The following is a 19,951-nucleotide window of genomic DNA, read 5'->3' as shown; positions in this document are numbered from 1 at the left end:
TTTCTCATTATATTAATACTGTAATCTTTATTTTTTAGGTTTAGTTTACAAGAAGTTAAACAGGATAGATGAAGCTTTGGATTGTTTTCTGAAACTCCATGCAATCCTTCCAAACAGTGCCCAAGTCCTTTACCAGCTAGCAAGCATGTATCTTTTTCTGAGTAATGATAAGGAATGGTGGTTTTAGTCAACTCATTTAATCTGAAATACATGTTTCAATTATGTCAAGGTGATTTAGAAATTTACTATGGTGTTCATTATAGTAATTTATTTAATTTGTTGTCTGGTGTTTGTGAGAAAAATGAGACCAGAACTTAAGCCTTATTGAATATTTCCAGTGAAGCAAGTGAAGAACATTAAGATTGTTCACATTGCAGGGATTAGATTTACACTCAGTATTAAATTATGTCATGGAATATTTAAAATGCTGCTGGTTTTATTATGAAAATAATGTGGCAGATGTAAGCACAATTAATTAAGTATTTAAGAAAAAAAAAATATAGCTAGTAAATGTGAAGTTCTGTTCTGAAAGCTGTTTTCAGATTAGTTAGTGTATGTGTAAGAAAAAAATTGTCTCCCAGCACTGCAAAAGCTCAACAGATTGAAAAACTGAGGGAAGAGGTTGGCTTTGCACATCACCAGTGGTATTTTAAACTATGAGCTTCTTTAACAATGGTTCTGAGGATGGCCAAACTGTAACAAAATCCTCCCCAAGGCAGAATAGATTCCAGTTGATGTACTACACTTTTAAGAATAGTGTAGGTAATAAAAATATATTCTAGTCAGTAAAATAAGTAACCTCCAAAAATATGAAAGGGCTCTGATCTCTATGGTATGTCTAGACCCTTTACAGCAGAATAAATGTCCTGACAGCCCCGAGCGTCCATCTCGGGAAGAGCTTCTCTGCTCCCCTGCTAAAAGTGCTCTCCACCAATTCTCGGAATCTTCTTCCATGTCAGGTAGGATGCAGCAGAGCTGAAAAAACAGGTTGGGCAGTAGCTCCAGCTGACACTGCTGCAATGCTCTGAGCCATTGTGCCATTCAGGAGGGAAGAGCACAGTGCAGGCTGAGTTACAGCTGAAACTGCTGTTCTCTGGACCAGAATACTCTGGGCTGTGCTCCTTAGACGTACAGCAGAAAACCCCCCCTGCTTGCACAAGGCTGTTATCGGAATAGTAGTTTTATCTAGTCACTTTAGAACAAAATAGTGTTAGTATAGAAACTAGCCAGGTTGTAAAGACTGCAAATAAATGGCCTGGTTCTCACTCTTCATTCTTATAAATGAGGAAGTCCAAGTAAGATTAGTGTCAGAGAGAGAGAGGGGACAACTGAGCCCAAAGTTCTGTCCAATGTGGTTCTAAAGTGAAAGAGCAGACATAGATTTCTTCTAGCATAATAAAAACACTTTCTGATACAAATGAAATTATGAAAATGGTGTGGGGGGAAAAAAAAAGTCATTGTATCTCTACCCTACAGTGACTGGTGTAGTGTTCAGCGTGTGGATTGCATTAGATAAAGTAGAGATTCTGAGTAAATTGAACTACCACTGGCATCAGTCCTTGACTGAGGAAAACTCAGATACCAGATCATGGAAGATCCCAATCAAGCCATAGAGTGGCTGCTGCAGTTGATCAGTGTAGTACCAACTGATCCATATGTACTCTCAAAGCTAGGGAATTTATATGATACTGAAGGTGATAAATCCCAAGCTTTTCATTATTACTGTGAGGTACTTGCTTTTATATTGCTTTTTCAATGCACTTTGTCCTAAGTGAAGAAAATTTTGCCATAGGTTCCTTTATCAAATTAACAATTGATTAATTTAAACATAAAATGTCATCCAAAAAGAGGATAAAAAAGAGATACTGGGGGAGAGTTAACAAAATCTGATTTTTATAGTCAGATTTTAAGGAAATACATAAGGTCATGTTTCCATGGGGATATTGACCTCAGACTTTCCATTTCTTTAATTTAGCCATTGTTTACACTGACCTGTGACAATGTTAATTTAAAATATAGCCTGGGACAAAATAAAATCAGGATATAATAGAAGTAATTTTAGAGGTGTGTGGTGTGACTGAGTTGATTGGGAACTGTGTCGGTATAATAGATATGGAGATACGTATATATTGTGTTATGTTTATGTTTGGAAGTTTTTATATATATTTTAACAGTGTAGCTATACATTATGTATACAGTTGCCTAAAGATAGGCAGCTTCTTTCATTTCAAACCAGCTGTACTACTGTCCATACTTTGTAGAGATTCTTCTATGTTAGAAACAAGAATAAGACAGGAAGTGTCTGGTGCAATCTGAGAGTTCTCTTTCTTTATCTGTGCAGAGTGAGGGTGACCAAAGGTTGCGTTTCAATCTGAATTACCAGTTGAGTTGTGCTTGATGATAATTTTGCTCTTATTTCAGAGGGAATTTCTAAAAAGCTGAAAATGCTATTCATGTGCTAGTATAGAAAGGAATGCTTGGGGTGAGTTTTCCAGTAGACTGATGTGAGCGTGGAATTGTAAGTTTGTAACAATTAGTCAGCATTGTTTAATGTTTTAGGTAAGTTATTCATACATAGATGTGATTTAAGTAAATGTTTTTGCTGTTGCAAGCTATTTAAAATAGTATTTCAAATAAGGCTAGATGGAAAATGTGACAGACTCATCTTGGGTAACTTCTAAAAAGCATTCTGCAATTAGAAAACTTGGCATGCTTTTTTTTTCTCCCCCACCAGGATCACTTAGTGTAGCACACTACTTCCATTCATTTATAATACATGTTTTGGGCATCTGGAGAATTAAACAGTTGAGTAAGATATTCCAGAAGCAACATAAAGATGTTGTTTATCACTAAGGTTGTGTGGTTTTTCACCTTTCCTATTTTGTCAGTCATACCGGTATTTCCCTTCCAACATTGAGGTCATTGAATGGCTTGGAGCGTATTACATTGACACCCAGTTCTGTGAAAAAGCCATTGAGTACTTTGAAAGGGCAGCACTTATCCTGTAAGTAGTTATTATTCCTACTCAGATTTCTGATTAGACATCCATCAGTATGCCTAGGGATAAATCAGCTGGATAGCTTTAATACTATAAACAAACAGCAGGGTTAAGAGTAATTGTATAATTTTTTCGTTTTCTCAACTTGTTGTTCATTTACAGCACGTTTTTGCTCTTACTGTGCATTTTCAGTGTTAAATAAGATCCTCCATCGGGCCCAAAATAGTGTTAGGTATTAGAACCAATTTTTCTCTATTATCTGCCATTAAACACAACTATAAAGTGGAGAACAGTTCTCCAAAGCCACCAAGACCTCTTTCTCTGTGGCTGAAATATTTCCTTTATATTGTTTCATTATGCGGTGAGGATTTGGTGGTTTAGATAAGTGCATGTTTTAACTGATCTTTCTGCATTTCCTCTTTCCACATAACTTCTATTTCCATCAAACAAGGCATATAAGTAAGCAAAACTGTGCAGAAGTCAGTGAAAATAAATTGACAGGCTGAACTGATTCTGATAAGTATGTTTGAATTATACTGAGTTCAGTTCAACAACTTAATTGCTCAAATTGTTCTTTAGCAGTTTATGATGCATGTAAGTAAGTATATAGGCTATATACTTTATTTTACTTCAGAAAGGGACCTTACTAGAGAATGGTTAATAAATAAAATTTGGTCAAATTTAATTTTGTAATCCAGAGTTCAAAGAGAATTCTAAAACCATATGCACACAATCTTTTTATGTGGAAACAAATATTTGTCTGTAGGTTCATGAAGAGTTTTGTGTTAATAGTCGAACTAAAAATCACTCCCAACAAGTGTGAATTTCTTTTTTTGTGTTTTAGGAAAACTATGAAAAAATAGACTAAGAAAAACTCTGTTACTGCTTCTCTTGTGATGGTCTAAAATTTTACATCCTTTTTGTTCTGTGAAGCTGAATGACATATGTATACAAGACAGCATGTGAACAAAAAATTTGTACAGTATAATTCAAGGAAAAATTATACTGCAAATAGGTTGCAAAAAGTTCAGTAAGAAATCCTAATTCTGGCTTGAGATGCTTGGGTTAGAGTAGATTTAATTACATATGAGAAAATCTAAAGTTTAATTAAGGGTTAAAATGAAAAAAAATAGAGAAAAACGGACTTCACTTAAATGGTAGTTTATTTATAAAGAAATAGAGAAATAGATTAGACAAAAATACATGGGAGGAAGTTGACAGAAATCACAGTTCACAGGTTTGCCGGTGTTCTTTTCCCTACAAATACTGGCCACCTTAAAAATCATATTTTAGTCAAGCTACAAGATTGCATATGTTGGCATTCATGGCCTTCTAAGAAAATTTGGAAAGAAATAGCTGAGAATAAAAAGAATTATTTCATAATCTTGTTTTGGCAAAGATTTAAATATTTTGTGCTTCATGTCGCGCTCACTCTATGCATGAGGTATGTGGATTGGAAAGTACTTACGAAGAATTGGCATCTTAAATCCTTCAGTATTATTTGTAATCTATCTATAATACAGAAAACTTATTTCTCTGTGGGAAAGGATTTTTAGTATCAGATAACAGAGCCTAAATATTTTGCTGTTTATTTGGTATTAAAAATAGAGACTAGATACGCTAATTGGTAAATATGAATGTAAATATAAATTGCTACTAACTTTAAATAGATTTGCATTTTAACTGTGAACAGCATCTTTAAAAATTTGTTTAGTGCTTTCAGTGTTTTAATCACAATAACTACTTTTTGAGTTGCATTGTAAGAGAAACTGTTAGACAATGAATTGGGAAATAGATTTTCACTATTTTTTTTTTTCCGAACATGCTTAAATCTGTCGTTAATAAAGGAGTTAGTGCAGTTAGTACTTGCTGCTGGCAATTTATCCTCTCTAGACTTTTCATACTGAACTGCAGAATAAATTCTATTATGGTGTGTGTTTGGCTGCCTTTCTTTGCAGGAGACACATTCAGCTGAAACTAAAAAGGTGCAACATTTGTACTTCATGAACTTGCTTGGCAGCTACCTGGCAAACAGATTGCTTAGAGTTAAAAATGGCCTGTGCTATGATTAGAGAGAAAAACTGAAGAGGATAAGTAGAAAATTATTCTGAAAATGTTAAATTACAGTACCTTTTTGATATGCTGCTATTCAACTGTAAGGCACACATGCAAAGTGCATTGGCTTATAGAGGATGCTTACACTGTTAACATGAAAATTTCCTAATTTTCACATTATCTTAGTAAAAATGAGGAAAAAGTCCAACAGTTTTATTGTACATGCCCAAGCATCTCAAATATTTTCTCTGGCCATACTGTCACCCTTATGTGCTAAAGAGAGAAGTACAGGCAGCAGCTAGGACATCGAGGTGATAGCACAGAGAGGGAGCCAGAGTTCAAAGTTCTAAGTGGTGACTGTGCTTCCTGGAAGGAATCCCTTGGGCATGCATGGGACCCTAGTGGTGGGACCTCCTCAGAATACAATTTAGCATTTTGTTCCACCCCCATTGCATGGTTCTGTATCTCTGACAAAGATTAGTGGCTCATATGTCAGGTCTGCTAATTGTGTCTGGGCACAGAATCGTGAGCCTGAGAAAATCTCTAACATGGGACTGAAAAATGAGTGACATCAAATCCTGGAAACAGGTTCATGGTGCAGAAGTGTGAGCTGAGCAGGCTACATTCTTTCTAGGAATGCAACATGCTAGGTGAAAAATTGATCAATAGTTAAATAGTAGGTCTTTACCTGTGCTATGCAGAGTTTGCATAGTTTGGCAGCGTACGTGATTTTGTTTTATTTATATGCAGGCCAACACAAGTGAAGTGGCAGCTGATGGTTGCCAGTTGCTACAGGAGAAGCGGTAAGTTCTGTAACTCTTTTGTAATTGCTTACAGGTTTGTTACATTTTTTTGTAATTCATTGGGGTGGTTCAGTTTGGAGAATAATAAGAGGGTTTTATAGGAAAGATGAAGACAAACTGGGGTCTGCAGTTCCAGGTCATGGAGCAATGGTTTTAAACTGAAAAAGGCTAGACTCACACTGGGAATAAGGGAGAAATTCTTTATTGTGAGCATGGTGAGACACTGGAACAATGGTGTCATAGAAGATCAGAAAGAAAAGCAAAATTCATGAACCTCCTCCTCACTGATTCTGTTATTTACAGAGTAATTTGGACTGTTTTCAGATGTTCTTAATTTTACTATCCATTAATAAAGAACGTTAAGTTTGGTCTTATCAAATTTGGTCCTACAATATTAAATCATTTACTCAAACTAAAAAGATTAATTGATGTTAAGGTGTTCCAATTTCTCATCAACTATTATTTTTTATGTTTGAATATGTGGATAAGAGATGTTTGTTTTGTTTGCAGGCAACTACCAGAAAGCTCTGGAGAAATACAAAGTCATTCACAGGAAATTCCCAGAGAATGTTGAATGTAAGTTGTTTCATTCCATGGTGTAACTATCAAAGGAAACTTTGTTACCTTGAATAGGTGTGTTAGTAATCACATGATTTATTTTTCATATGAAAATACTTCCACTAATGAACATTTTTATCCATTTGAATGCTCATGTTTTTTGTGACAACACTGATGGGTGATGTAAGAAATACGAGGGTAATGCTGAAGAAGAGCAATGAAAATAAACTTTAGCTGAGTTGCACTGGATGAGTTCTTTCTCGTGCATACGTCCTAAATTTTATAACTGTTATTTATTTAATCTTTCTTATGAAAAATATATGTATTTGTACTTCTAATTCCTGCTAGTTGAAACTCCTGCTATAAATTTCTGGATACGAGAAAATCTTATTGCTAAGTTTTATCAAAGTCAGGGTTTCCAAAAAAAACGTAGAGGGTAAGATTTTGTTGCTGGGTTTTTAACTGTAGTTTGTCACCCAGTCTCTGAAAAATCCACTGAGAATTTCCAAGTAAACTACAGGAAACACAACTTTGAAGGGTAAAATATTTTGCAAAATCAGTCACACCTGTACTCTAAATAAAAAAAGCCCTGTAAAAAATAAGGGTTGTCAATGGTTATGTAAACATTCTCTTCCATCCCACACTGTGCCTCACAAATTCCAAAATAAAAGGTTGTCGCCAATAAGTCTGTGCTTTCAGATGCAATGTGGGAAGAACATTCATTGTACTTTATTTTAAAATCATATCGTTCTGCTTTAACAAATTTATTGCTTTTTTAAAGAGGAATCACAACTCTCTTGCACAAGTGAAATTCAGTACTGTGACTCCTCAAAGTTATAAGCAAAATATCATGTTCATGTTGGTCACACATATTTCAGAGGAGCATTTAGTATTTTTAGAAATGCAAATATGCTTCTGAATGTAGTTTCTACAGATTTCGCAGATGGAGGCAGGAGTTAGACAAGAGATTAATTGATTTAAGTTTGCTGCTGATGAAACAATGGTTCTTCCCTCATCCCTCCCTGATCATGGGCTTCCGAAACCAGCAGAAAACTAACTTAGCACAACATGAAGTAATATATTTGTGAAAGAAGTCTGGAGTGAATGGATCATGTCCTGCTTGTTTCTGCTTCAGTTCTTTGAAAGGAATGTTGACAAACACATAGGTATACCAGCAGTGCTTTTGGAGTTTGGTAGAGTGTCTCAGGAGAATGTTTTTTAGGGATTATTTTAGTTCAATCATACAGTTACAGCTGATTTTCATGTCAGCTTTGTTGGGGTTTTTAATTCTATAAATATTATTCTTTAAAAATCAACCACAGCCAGAGGAAGAAAACATTTTGATTCACTTGGCATTTGCAAAATTGTTATCAATAAAATTCTCTTGATAGCAGCTCCTCAGTAACATCTTAGTATCGTTTCTGTGCTTTCCAGATTCCAAAATATTTTGCAAATGTCAAGAGTTCTGAGCTAAATTAGTTAGTCTGCCTTTTACCTTCCATATATACTAATGGTATTTGTACTGTTCATGGACGCAGACACAGAGAAAATGTTTAATTGCTTGCAAAATACCACGACTTGTATAGTGATACTGGACTGGAGTCACCCTCTTTGCAGTTATTTGCACTGTTTGCCATTCTGCATGTCCAGTTCTGTCAGGGTGCATTTGTAGTTTGACCTGCTTGTAAGTCTTTTTTTAACAATGCTTTGCTTTCCAATTAGGCCTCCGATTTTTAGTTCGTCTCTGCACAGACATGGGGCTGAAAGAAGTGCAGGAATATATAACAAAGCTCAAGAAAGCAGAAAAATTAAAAGAAATTAGAGAACAGGTAAGTTTGTTTATCTGTGTATCAGATGTAGATGTAGCTCAAGTAGTGTTTATGATACTTCAAGATAAAATGCATTGTTAACTTCCTGGTTTACAGGGGCTTATGTTTTGGGGGCTTGGGAGGATTAGTTTTATATTTCTGGTCAGTCTTGCATCTGTCTGAATAGTTTCTGAGCACCAGATTTTCTGTGATTTTTAAATACTAGTGAAAGATTGGACTATGTGGACATGATGGGAATGCCGGAGCCACTCGCATAATTCGCATAAGTCTGTGGAATGTCGTCTTTCCTACTTACTTGCCAGATTTTATTTAATACTTTAGTGTATTTATGAGCCAAGTAATAATGCAACTATAGGGAGAGATGGGAAGCCTAAGAATTTGTCCATGTAGAAGAACTCCTTTTATAATAATATACAAAACTGCAGCATTGACGTATTATATAGGTAGAAGTAAACCATTCACGTGAGTGCCAATTTTTAAACTAAAAAAAAAATTAAAATTCCATGGAAAAGTAACAGGCTGTGAAAGGTATGAGATCATAACTTGTGTTCTGTTCAGAAGAGTGAGCTCACGTTTGTGTGTGTGTGTGTGTGCACTCGTGCATTGTTTTCTTGCTATTCTGGTGATAAAATAAGATTTTAAAATTAAAAACAGCCGCTTATTTGAAAAGCATTATCCATCCTGTTGAACTGCAAAGTATTCAAGCTTGCTTTGTTTGTCCAGAGAACTGCCTCACAGCTACATAGTCACATTAGGATACATTAAGTCTTAACTAATTTACTTTGCTCTTAGTAACACTTACTAGTCCCCTTTGATGCCAGATGATGTGCACATACGTCTTTAGCTACTTCTGCTGAAGTTCTGGGAAGCCTGAGTATACACACTGAGTATGAACACTAGTACAACTGAGAAATGAAGCCCACAGGAGGAAACACTGACTGAAGGATTCCAGCTTCATGCTACAACCATACTTTGTTTGAGGGGCTAGCTGAAGTGTACTGACTGGGTTTTTCAGTAAGTGTAAAATTCAGAGCACTTGGGAAAATGGACAAAAGAAAGCAATCCACAGCTGTAGTGGGATTGATATTCCTCCATGTCTCCCCATAATTGTATTAGTGAGCAAAACAGATGACCAGGAATAATGTTCCTATTCTGCAAAACTCACAATTAAGAGATTCACTGAAGTGTGTTAAACAGGCTTTGCATGGTTGCTTATCACTTCAGTGACGTTGATATACATACTTGGTTGCAGTAACTTTCAGTACCTCAGTGCTTTACCTGAGAAAACTCAGCAACAAAACCAGTTAAATTTGATTAATTAATTTGGATTATTTTATAATTTGTTAGAGAGAGGGAGGTCCCTGGAGAAGGAAAGGCTATTTCCTTGCACAGAATTCTGGCCTTTTTCTTACACTGAAGGCATTAATAATAGATGGGAAAATGTCAAGGACATTAAGGAAAACACTTTTTTTCTTTAATAAAGTTAATATTTGAGTACAATTTTAAAAAAAAAACTAAAATTGTCGTATCTCTTTGTTTATTTCATATGGAAAGCAAGAGCTTTCTCAAACATGTTTCTATATATTTTGGTGAGGAAAAGGCTATGGACAGAATATTTAAAAGTTTAAATCCTCCAAGTAACTTAAGATTTTAGTAACAGAAAACTTATGTTTTAATTCTGGGGTTCTTTTCATTCTTTCTTTGTGTTAAGGGAATTAATTAAGTCATACCTGAATGACAAAAGTATCAGTGGGATCTAACACAGACTCCTGGTTGCACAAGTTATTGCACAGTTGATTTAGACTGTTCAGACTTTAACAGTGATCATAATTCAGCCGTGATGTGGGAAGCTCCCTCTGTGTCTTGCATTTCAATATTCCTGTTCAAGAGTCTGTCCACTCTATCCTGTCACAGCACCAACCTTGCAGAGCAGGGTCATGGAATGGTTTAGGTTAAAAGGAACATTTAAAGATTACCTGGTTTCAACCCCCTGCTGTGGGCAGGGACACGTTCCACTATCAGGTTGTTCAAAGCTCCATCAAACCTGACTTTGAACATTTCCAGGATGGGCAGCCACAGCTTCTCTGGGAAACCTGTTCCAGTGTCCCACCATCCTCGACACATTTTTTTCTCCTCTACCTTTTTTCAGTTTAAAGCCATTTCTCCTTGTCCTGTCACCACAAGCCTTAGTAAAAAGTCTGTCCCCATCTTTCTTTTAAGACCCCTTTAAGTATTGAAAGGCCACAATTTCAGTTTTTCCAATTTTTCCAATATTTCAGTATTTCAATCAATATTTACCCAGAGTCTGCTCTTCTCCAGCTGAACAACTTCAACCCTCTCAGCCTGTCTTTACTGGAGAAGTGCTTCAGCTTTCTTTTCATCTTCATGGCCTCTGGGCCCTCTCCAGTAGGTCCATGTCCTTACACTTGATACCCCAGAACTGGACACACAACTCTGAGGTCTCAAGAGAACAAAGTAGAGTAGACCTGTCTAGAACAGATAAGTGTCTATGATGGCACTTTTAATTAGTCAAAGCTTTAAAGTAGATCTGCTTAAATATTTCCTCTAGTGTGTTACCCAGAAAAAAAAAATTGATTCAGCCTTTTGAATAAGCCTGATTGTATTGTAATTTAAGCTAAACCAATTTTCATTTAAGCAGATGAAATGCAGTAAGTTCAAAAAACCCAAACAAACCCACACAAACACTCCTCTTGCCTTTGTGCCCTCTAAAAACCACTGTCAATAATAAAAATAAAACAGGTTTCTTATCAGTTCTGTCAGCTTCATTCCTGCAGACAGGCCAGTATTTCCAGCCTGAGTAAGCTCTGAATGGGAGCGAAATTCTGTCCCTGTGGTTCCAAGTATACTCTCTTCAGAACCTCTGAAGTCTGATGAGTTGCTTTCTGCTCCTTCTTGCAGCTGCTTGTCTTGGTGGGACATGCTCCCATCTCCTTCTTCTGGCTTTCTCCTCTGCCACACTCTGAAAACTTTCCAAGTCCCTCCCAGAGGAAAGGAATAACTTCTGCCCCCAGGGAACCCACTGACACAGTTTTCTTAAAAATGAACACTGGTAAAGTTGGTAAAGGAGCAAAGACTCTAAGAAAAGATGTTTCAGGACATGCTGTGATTCAGTATGCAGCTGTCCTGCATTAATAGTGGAGTGACTCTACATCACATCTCTGCATCAGTGCTGTCTTGCAAACAATAGCCCTGCAGATCCTTATTTTGCTATTGATGTTACATCTGGGTTCCCATCCTCTGGTTTTGGGAAGGTTTTTTTGGTTTGTTTCTTGGCTGGGGGTGTGTATGTGTGTGATTTTTAGTCTTCTCTCTGCCATCTGGCTTTGGAAACTACTAGAATATTTTTTCCAAAGTTCCTTTTGTCATCCATGACCATACAGTCATAAACTATATTTTCTAGTTCTAAAATTACCAAATTTTAATATTTCACCATCTAAGTTTCCAATAGGAATACTGGTTTCAGTTAGCAGTACCAGATACAATTCAATTCTCACTCCCAATTTTAGACTAGCCCTTGACGTCTCAATTGCACCCAGTAAAGACAAAATAGGTAAAATGCTAGTGTAATATACCTGCATTTCACAGTCTGCACACAGACTTTGTCTTCCTGTAGAAATTTATCAAAATTTTCTATTTTGGCATTGTTTTTCCAGAATAAGTATATCCACATGGAGTTTACACCAAAACAAATATTCTGGAGTATTATTTCCCTCAGCTCTCAAATATGGACAAGTTGTTAAATACTTCCAGCCAAGAATCTGGGAACATCTGTGGAGTTCATTCCCTGTAGAAATTTTTCTCCCTGCTTCTCACAGCATTTAATTTTTACTGCAACCTTCATATGTTGGAATGTTTGGTGGAAGGGACGGTGGGAGGGGGGCTGGTGTTTTTGGTTTTATTTGTTTGCCTGGGGTTTTTTTACCGCATTAGTCTTCCTTTTTCATGTTTCACTCTAAAAAAGACAGGTAATAGTGTAAAAGTTCACAGAGTCTCCTTGGCACTGCTGTGTACACACATTACTATTTATTTCCATTAAGTGAGCTTAAATGACTGAGAACGGGGCTTGTGGGGTGTGGTGAGAAGCAGTGATGAGAGGTGCAAATGCTGGAAGGGCCTTACTGCCTTTGCCTTCAGGCATCCACATCTGGGCTAACCATCCTAAATGTCTTTTGCAGTCATGGGAGAAATAAGCATTTTTAGGGTGGAAACCTATTTTGAATGTCTGCTTTTAGTGTGGGATTACTTACAAACTACTCACTTGGAATTTTACAGGAGTTATTCGTATGTTTAAGCTGTAGCTCTTACGTAATATTTTGGGAGGAAAGTCCTGGGATGTAAATGCCAAGAGGGCACTATCACATAGGGATTGCTTCCCTTGGGCAGACTGAAGCTCAACTTCTGCTGTCAGACTTGCTGTCAGTCATTCAACAGCTGGAGAGTCTGGATAGACTTCCTGAAGGATTGATATATATGCTACTTCACTGGGCTGTGAAAAGGATATATAATCCAAAATTCAGAGAACATATTTTAGACTTGAGGATTTCCCAAAACAAATATAAAAGTGTGAGAAAATCTGGTCCCAGACTGAATTGCTCCAAGACCAGTCCTGGTTTCACACTAGGCTCAATGCTTTCCTGTCAGACTCCTGTGGGTTTTGATTTAAGAGTTCTTCCTTTTTCTGTTGGCATGAATCTTGAAAGTTCTTTGACTTCTTTGGTATCATTCCAACTTTGCCAGACTTAATGATATTTTTCTGGTGAAAAATGAGTGAAGTTACAGTAATTTACCTGAAGACATGCTGTGTTAATCAGATCCTGAATTCATATTTTGAAATAAGATGCAGAGATACTTTATTAATAGCTGAGTGCTTTAAACATCAAGTTTTGTACCTACCTATCAAAAAGTCCTTCACTGAGGTGTCCCTTCTTATAATTGACAAGATGTATGCATAAGAAATTTGATGTTTTGCCAGATCTGTCTGCCATGTCATATGAAGGTATTGCTTTGATAAACTGTTAAAGTTTTCAAATAACACTCAAAAAAAACACAGCTGGGAGATGTTTATGGGACCTTCCCTTATGCAAGAGAACTGACTTTTTAAACATAGCTTTTAAAGTATTTACCTTCACCTTTATCTTGCATTTAACACTCAACAGCAAATTAAATTTTGCTGTGAAAAACAGTTCTGTGCCAAAAATTCAAAATCCAAGATCCATAGGGTGAATAGTTCTTTTTATAGATTCCCCCACTTCTTCCTTTTGAGTCTTTACAATAATAAAATGCTTGTGGGATTTACAAGATGTTAATGGGCAGAGGCTACTTTGAACTCAGGCAAGGAGAGTTGTGTTGCCTGTTTTTTCAGCTGTATTTTACAAAGAAACATCTGAACTATTTTTATGCACATTCCTTGTATAAATTCTATCTGAAGAAAAATAATTTTTGATATATTCTATTTGAATTTCACAGAACTCTTGTTTTATGTAAACATTGGATATAACCCTGATTTTAAGGACAATTTTGTGTATTGAGAAACAAGCTTTAGTAGTTACAGCATAATAAGTCTAGTTTAACATTCTCCTACTGTTTTATTAATAAACTGAGTTGAATTTTCAGTGATTTTCTCTAATAGATATTACTAAATGGGTTTTTTTGTTCTGTTCTTTTCAAACCTTTTCCACTGTTCTGCAGCGCATTAAATCTGGCAGAGATGGCAGTGCACGTAGCCGCAGAGAAGGAAGTGGTGGTAAGTAGTCAGGGCCTCTGTTTAAATATCAGTTTTGACAGGATCCTGAAGAAAACAGATTTTCTGAAGGTGTTTGTAAAGCCTCCTTTCATCCTGAAATGCACGCAAATATGCACTGAGTAATATGTAAGTGCTTCACAAATTTTGTTTCATACTTTTTGATTTTTCTCATTGCTGTATGAAATCACAACTGGCACAGTTGCATTGTACAGCATGGATTTGGTCAAACATTTGTGTTTTATATACAGATCTTAGTTTATTCCTAAAGCTAAATTTCTGATTATTTTCAGTACTGTGGACTTGAGTGTTTTTATCCCATTAAGTTGGTATTTGAACATTTTTAACTTTGGAATATTTACTAGAAGGAATCATTTATTATAACAAACCAGAACACATAAGTCATGGGAAATAGGAATTAATTTTTTCTTTATTTAACATGAAGGAAAGGGAATTTTGTGGCCACTGTGTAATCTGCAATGTTAGGTGTTTGTTACAAGTTCAGCAGATTGTTCTGTGCAGCCAACTCTGTAATAAGGATAGCATACCCTTTCCTATCTTTGAGCTCATCCTTCCCATTTTCTCTGTATAGCAGAACCGAAGTTCTGGAGTTTCCCTACAAGAAAGCTCACTCTCTGGCTATTCAGTCTCCCTGCTTCTGTAGATTTGCAGTGCTGATTTCCATAAATATAAAGTCTTCCAATGTAAGTCAGGAAACTGCCCTGTTCCGTCTTTTCTGCACTAGGTAGCCTGCATATTGCAGGGCTAATGGTTTTTCCCTCCCATTGTTAAATCCATGAAATTAGTAATGTAAACCTAACAGTCCCCCACTGCTGCTGTAAGGAAATAGCAGACTTCAGGCTACTTCAGCCACCTACAGAAAAAAAAAAAAAGAAAAAAAAAATCCATATTTTGACCAAAAAGAAAATAGTTTGTTTGTATCCTGCTTTTGGTTTATCTTAATATCAGTGGGCTTCCTTACAAGATATTCCCTATAAATTCTTGCCTCTCTTCCCTTCCTTTTACAGAGAAATAATTTATGATGATTTTTCTTATTTGGTAATTTTATTTCACCACCTACATAGCAGATATATGCAAGTTCTATAGGGTCATGAAAAGTCATGGCAATTACTAATGTAATCTGAAGATGACTTTAGAATGCTGTTATATTTACAAAGACTGCTTCCATGGATTTTCTGAAGGTTAAGAGTGTTAGGTGCTTGAGAGAGATCTCACTCCTTTTTCAGCTCAGTAGTTTCACTAGAGAAGCTTTTAAATAATTTCTTGATGTGTGGAAGAAACAACCATTCACCTAGGATTGAATTTTACCTGTTCTGGGCCTCAGGCCAAAGATATTCTTTATTTAAGTAACAGAGTGGTATGGAAGAGGATGAAGAGTTTCTGGTCTCACCTTCGTTACATAAACCCTTTGATCAGGCAGCCAGCTGGAGGTGCCAAATAAACAGCAGTGTGAGACAGGATTGGTGCCTGTTCTCTGTCATAAAGTGGAATCCACTTCGCCATACAACAAGTAGAAATGAAGAGCAGCATTGGTAGCAGGCAGTGGTATTTACAGCTGTGCAAAACTTCACATCAGGCGTGTAGGGAAGTGGTACAAAGGCTCTCTTTTCTTCCAGCGCTATTTTGTAATTATCCCCACCCTCATTAGGGAAAAAGGGGTATGTTTCAGGAGGGAGAGAGTAATTCAGCAAAAGAAGATGAGCATAAGGCTCATGATGAAAGGATGCTAAGACAACATAAATCCCCCAAAGTACCAGTTTGTCAGTATTTCTTTTAAAGTAGGAATCCATATAGAAATCCAACTTCTTTCCATAGAAGTATCTATGGAAAGTTGTCACCTTTTTTTTTTTTTTTTAATTCTACAGAAATAAGGAAGAGGATGAGAGGTTAAGAAGGATCAGCATTGACCTAGAATTTTCCCTATCAGTAATTCTTAGATTGTTGAGTTCAAGATACTGTGTCAAATATATGAAAGAGTAGAAAAAACAGAGTTTGGGAACAAGTTTGTATAAGAGCATATTTGAGAAGTCTCCATTATACAGATTCAGTGCCAAAGATCCAGCCTTTCTGGAAATGACTCGGCAAACAAGCAGAGGTACAAAGAAGGTCCTGTACTGAGCCTAGAGTTAACTTCCTGCTGGGATTCTTAATTAAAAGTTGTGGTAAGCTGTACTACTTACATGTATTTTTTGAATGAGTCAAAGGCACTGGGCACATTTTAACTGGTAATGTTGGCTCTGGGGAGCCTTATCAAGTAAAGAAATGGGACACTCACAGCATCAGATGTTAAGGACTCTGTTGTATTTTGTCCACATTGTACTGAGGATGACTAAGAGGAACACCCAAACATTTTATCTTGTCCAATGCTTGACTTTTTTCACCTGGGTTATGAGGTGTAATTTGTAGTTTCATAAATTTCTGTGCATGGCCTGTGTGAAGACTCGTTTGAAATATAAACATGGGCTATTTTATTTCATAATATTAGTGTGCTTTTGATAAATTAATGATTTCAAAAGGAAAGGAAAAAAACCACATTTGTATACATTTTAAGGTTAGTCTTTTCCAGTGGTGTTGCCAAGACCAAAAGGGATCATTTTCCTACACTGTATGAGGGATTTGCCATCATTACTGAACCCAGCGAAGCATGGAATCCTCCCCAGTTTAGTACTTACTAGCTAAATTAAAGTACTTACTAGCTCACTGAAGTCTTATGCATTCCAAATATTTTAGGTATGATGCCTGTTTTCTTTCTTTCCTCTTACCAGCTCACTGTCCCTGTACTTGTTAGCATTCCTAAGTGGTTTTTTTTCTCTACAAGTACTTTGTCCCTATATAGTTATTTATATTTAGAGTATTAATAATCCAGGCTTTCTTGTTCTAGTAAATATGATCAAAAATTGCTTTTAAAGAGGAAGCTAAGAAGAAAGAGAACTATGGCAGCAAGGTATGTACTTCATAGGGCATCCAGTACTTTGCCAATATAAATTAAAATACCAGGTATATGAGATGCACCAAAGGACAGTTTCAGCAATGTGATTGGTCTGTGCATGAATGGTAGACAGAATGGAAACAGAGACCAAGAAAACTGATATTTATGTCAATGTCAGTTAAAGTCTGCTCTTGTCTTGAGAGAAAGATAAGCATTAAATTAAAATCCCTACCCAAAATTGAACACTTTTGTCACTCACTATAAAAAGTGAAATTTTCTTCTTCCCACAATTATCAGATTTATGGTTTTCAATCTTACTTGGGTTATGTTGGAAGCCAATGACATCGATACAGTCCTGTTAAAATTACTATTTTTAATTTAAAACAGGAGAAAAACAACCCAAAACCACAGCACCATGAAACCTTGAATGGAGATAACAGTACATCTGAGTTTAGGCAGTTCTCCAAGATTTTCTTTCCAGTAATCTTTTCTTGTTTTCATACTCACTTTTTTGTGTTTTGCAAATACAGGATTGTAACCTCCAGAATTTAGCAGCTGATGCACTGTGGCTTTTACTGCCATAAGGGATTTTTCCTGTTTAATAGCATCATGCCTTTATATGTGTAGATAAGGCAAAGTATGACGTAAAGGAATCCATTCCCATGGCAGTGTTTACTTGGTCTCTGCATTTGCCCAGCTCTCTGAATGGGGAGTTTTGTGCTGGATGAGAGGAGCCATGCAGTCTCAGACAGGAGCCCAAAGAAGCAGTGTTGAATTCAATAGATGAAAGGCTGAGTACTTTACATTCTCATTGTTACCTAGGCCTGTCAGGATGAATTTGGAAAATAAACCACATGGGAATAATTCAGGTGTCTTTTCCCTTTTTCATTTCACTGGTGACTGTGTCAGTTTGACCATCCCCAAAGATTTCCCATATTCAAACACCCTCCCAGAGGGATCTCCTTATGTATTACAGAAATATGTTTTAGATGTTAGAGCTGTAGGCATCCCAGGTAATCCTGACTGTGATAAAGACAAGAGATTTTCTTGTTACCCTGCAGCCAGGACACGACAATCATTTATATTTGCTAGGCTTTGTGTGCCTGTTGATGCCTCATTAATTACAAGACATTGTGGGATGGTTCCATTAGCTGTGTGTGCAAAATAGAAAAAAGTTTTCTTAATTAATGGAGAAGGGGAAATCTGTTGAAATGAAGAGAATGTCTTAATCTGCTTTCTGCTCTGAACTAAGGCGTTAGCTGAACTGACACACCACAAACCATTTTCATTCAACAGAATTTCAAATCAAAAGGAACAGCAGCAAAGTTATAAATTGCATCTACTTCCCATGCTGTTTCATAGTTTTAATATATTATTCTGCCTTCTGTACTGAACTTACTCTTCTCTTTGCTCAAACCAATTCCCATTCTTCTCCAAAGATGGTGTCTTCATCCCAAATATGAAAGATACACAGAGCTGCACTTAAAACTCATTCTGGATTTAGTGGAACGTTAGCCCACTGTGCTCTTTGTTACATAAACATTTTACAGAGGAGGTAGATTACTAAACAATCTTACCCTTTGATGTCTTTTCTTGATGAGTAAAATAGTACTAAAATTTCTAATTTACGTCCTTTGTGATACTGGAGGAATTTCCATTGGAGTAGTCTCATTCCTGTAATTGCAACTAGTTAGATTCCCCTAAAAAATAAATACAAATACAAAGGATTTTTAGGCTTGAAGTACACACAAGTATCATGACACAGGAAGTACAGAAACACATAAAAATTTGAGAATCTTTTTTGCTAGCTATCACTACTTACAGTTGGACTACCACAAAATAGGATTATTTTTGCAGTATGTCACATTATTCATTGTTCTGCCATTTAAAATTGGCCATTTTTTAAAATTAGATTTTATATTTTGATTCTTTTTCATTCCCATCCAAATTCTCTGTGAAGAAATTAGTTCAAATCAGTTTATGTAAGACATTGAACAAATCTAAATGAATGAAACAATTCTAATAGAATAATTTAATCATCCTAAATATAATAATATGACCATGACTTTTAAACAGATGAGAGGAAGGAATGCATTGTAAAAGATATCAGCATGCAGAGTATATTATTTATGTCTTTGTATGCATAGTCCTCAGTAAAGGCTGTTGAACACAGACTGCAAAGGAAAGGTAATGTCAGCATGATAATCCAAATCTCAAGGATAATGATTTTACAGAGTAAATGCATTTATAAATCAGATTTTAAAAATATATTGACCAGCTCTGCTTAATCAATTCCTGTTGCTTTTTCAACTGAAATCTGGAGCCATGTTCCTGCAGTCAGTTCTTGTGTAGGCCTCCACATTGTCACCCCAAGTGAGTACAGTGGGGATGGCCTTCACATGAACTACAGTGATAATTCATTTGGTAAAAGCCCAATAAGTTAATAAATAAGGACTGCAGATATTGTTGCAGTGAAGGTTTCCTTAGATACAGAGAGCAATTTAGTTTAGTGGTGGTCTTCCATTATTCAACAGCTGCTTTGAATTAGGGGCAGGTGTTTGTACAGTTAATACAGTAATACAGAGAGAATTAATTTGCAGTTTCAGAAATATCTACCTACAGTCCTTTGATTGTAGGTGCAATCAGACAGATGTCAATACTCAAAGCTGTGCTTTTAGTAGAGAAAAACTACAAATGAAGCTTTTCATCCAGAGTCACACTGTTAACTTTGTTTTCTTCTCCATATTACTTTAATGAAAGTTGGTTTCATTCCCATAATTCAAAAAGTATATAAATGTATATAGAATCATTTTCTAGATGGGGTGAGAGCAGCAAGGAATGATGAGTAGAAATTGTAAAACATGACTCCCAAAAGTATGCGTGTCTGTGACAAAATGCTTTAAAAACGACTCCTTCCCTGAAGTTCTCTTCGCTGTAGGATACCAAAATCCTGAAGTCTATAGTGCAAGCTTATATTCCTTAACATTGCCAAGTTAC

General features: G+C 36.2%; 1 protein-coding gene across 2 annotated transcripts in view; it reads left to right on the top strand.

The window, feature by feature from the left end:
• The window catches only part of IFT88 (intraflagellar transport 88), a 42,454-nt gene that overhangs the window by 18,875 nt on the left and 3,628 nt on the right, over positions 1-19,951 (top strand). For both annotated transcript variants that reach the window (XM_058846718.1, XM_058846727.1), the window contains 7 exons: positions 39-147; positions 1,579-1,729; positions 2,889-3,004; positions 5,804-5,856; positions 6,367-6,432; positions 8,137-8,243; positions 13,953-14,007. In XM_058846718.1, the coding sequence (XP_058702701.1) occupies positions 39-147; positions 1,579-1,729; positions 2,889-3,004; positions 5,804-5,856; positions 6,367-6,432; positions 8,137-8,243; positions 13,953-14,007 (657 nt within the window). The remainder of the gene's footprint in view (positions 1-38; positions 148-1,578; positions 1,730-2,888; positions 3,005-5,803; positions 5,857-6,366; positions 6,433-8,136; positions 8,244-13,952; positions 14,008-19,951) is intronic.

The sequence above is a fragment of the Poecile atricapillus genome, chromosome 1 (assembly GCF_030490865.1).
Source record: "Poecile atricapillus isolate bPoeAtr1 chromosome 1, bPoeAtr1.hap1, whole genome shotgun sequence".
Taxonomy (NCBI): domain Eukaryota; kingdom Metazoa; phylum Chordata; class Aves; order Passeriformes; family Paridae; genus Poecile; species Poecile atricapillus.
This window is presented reverse-complemented; position numbering and strand designations above follow the sequence as displayed.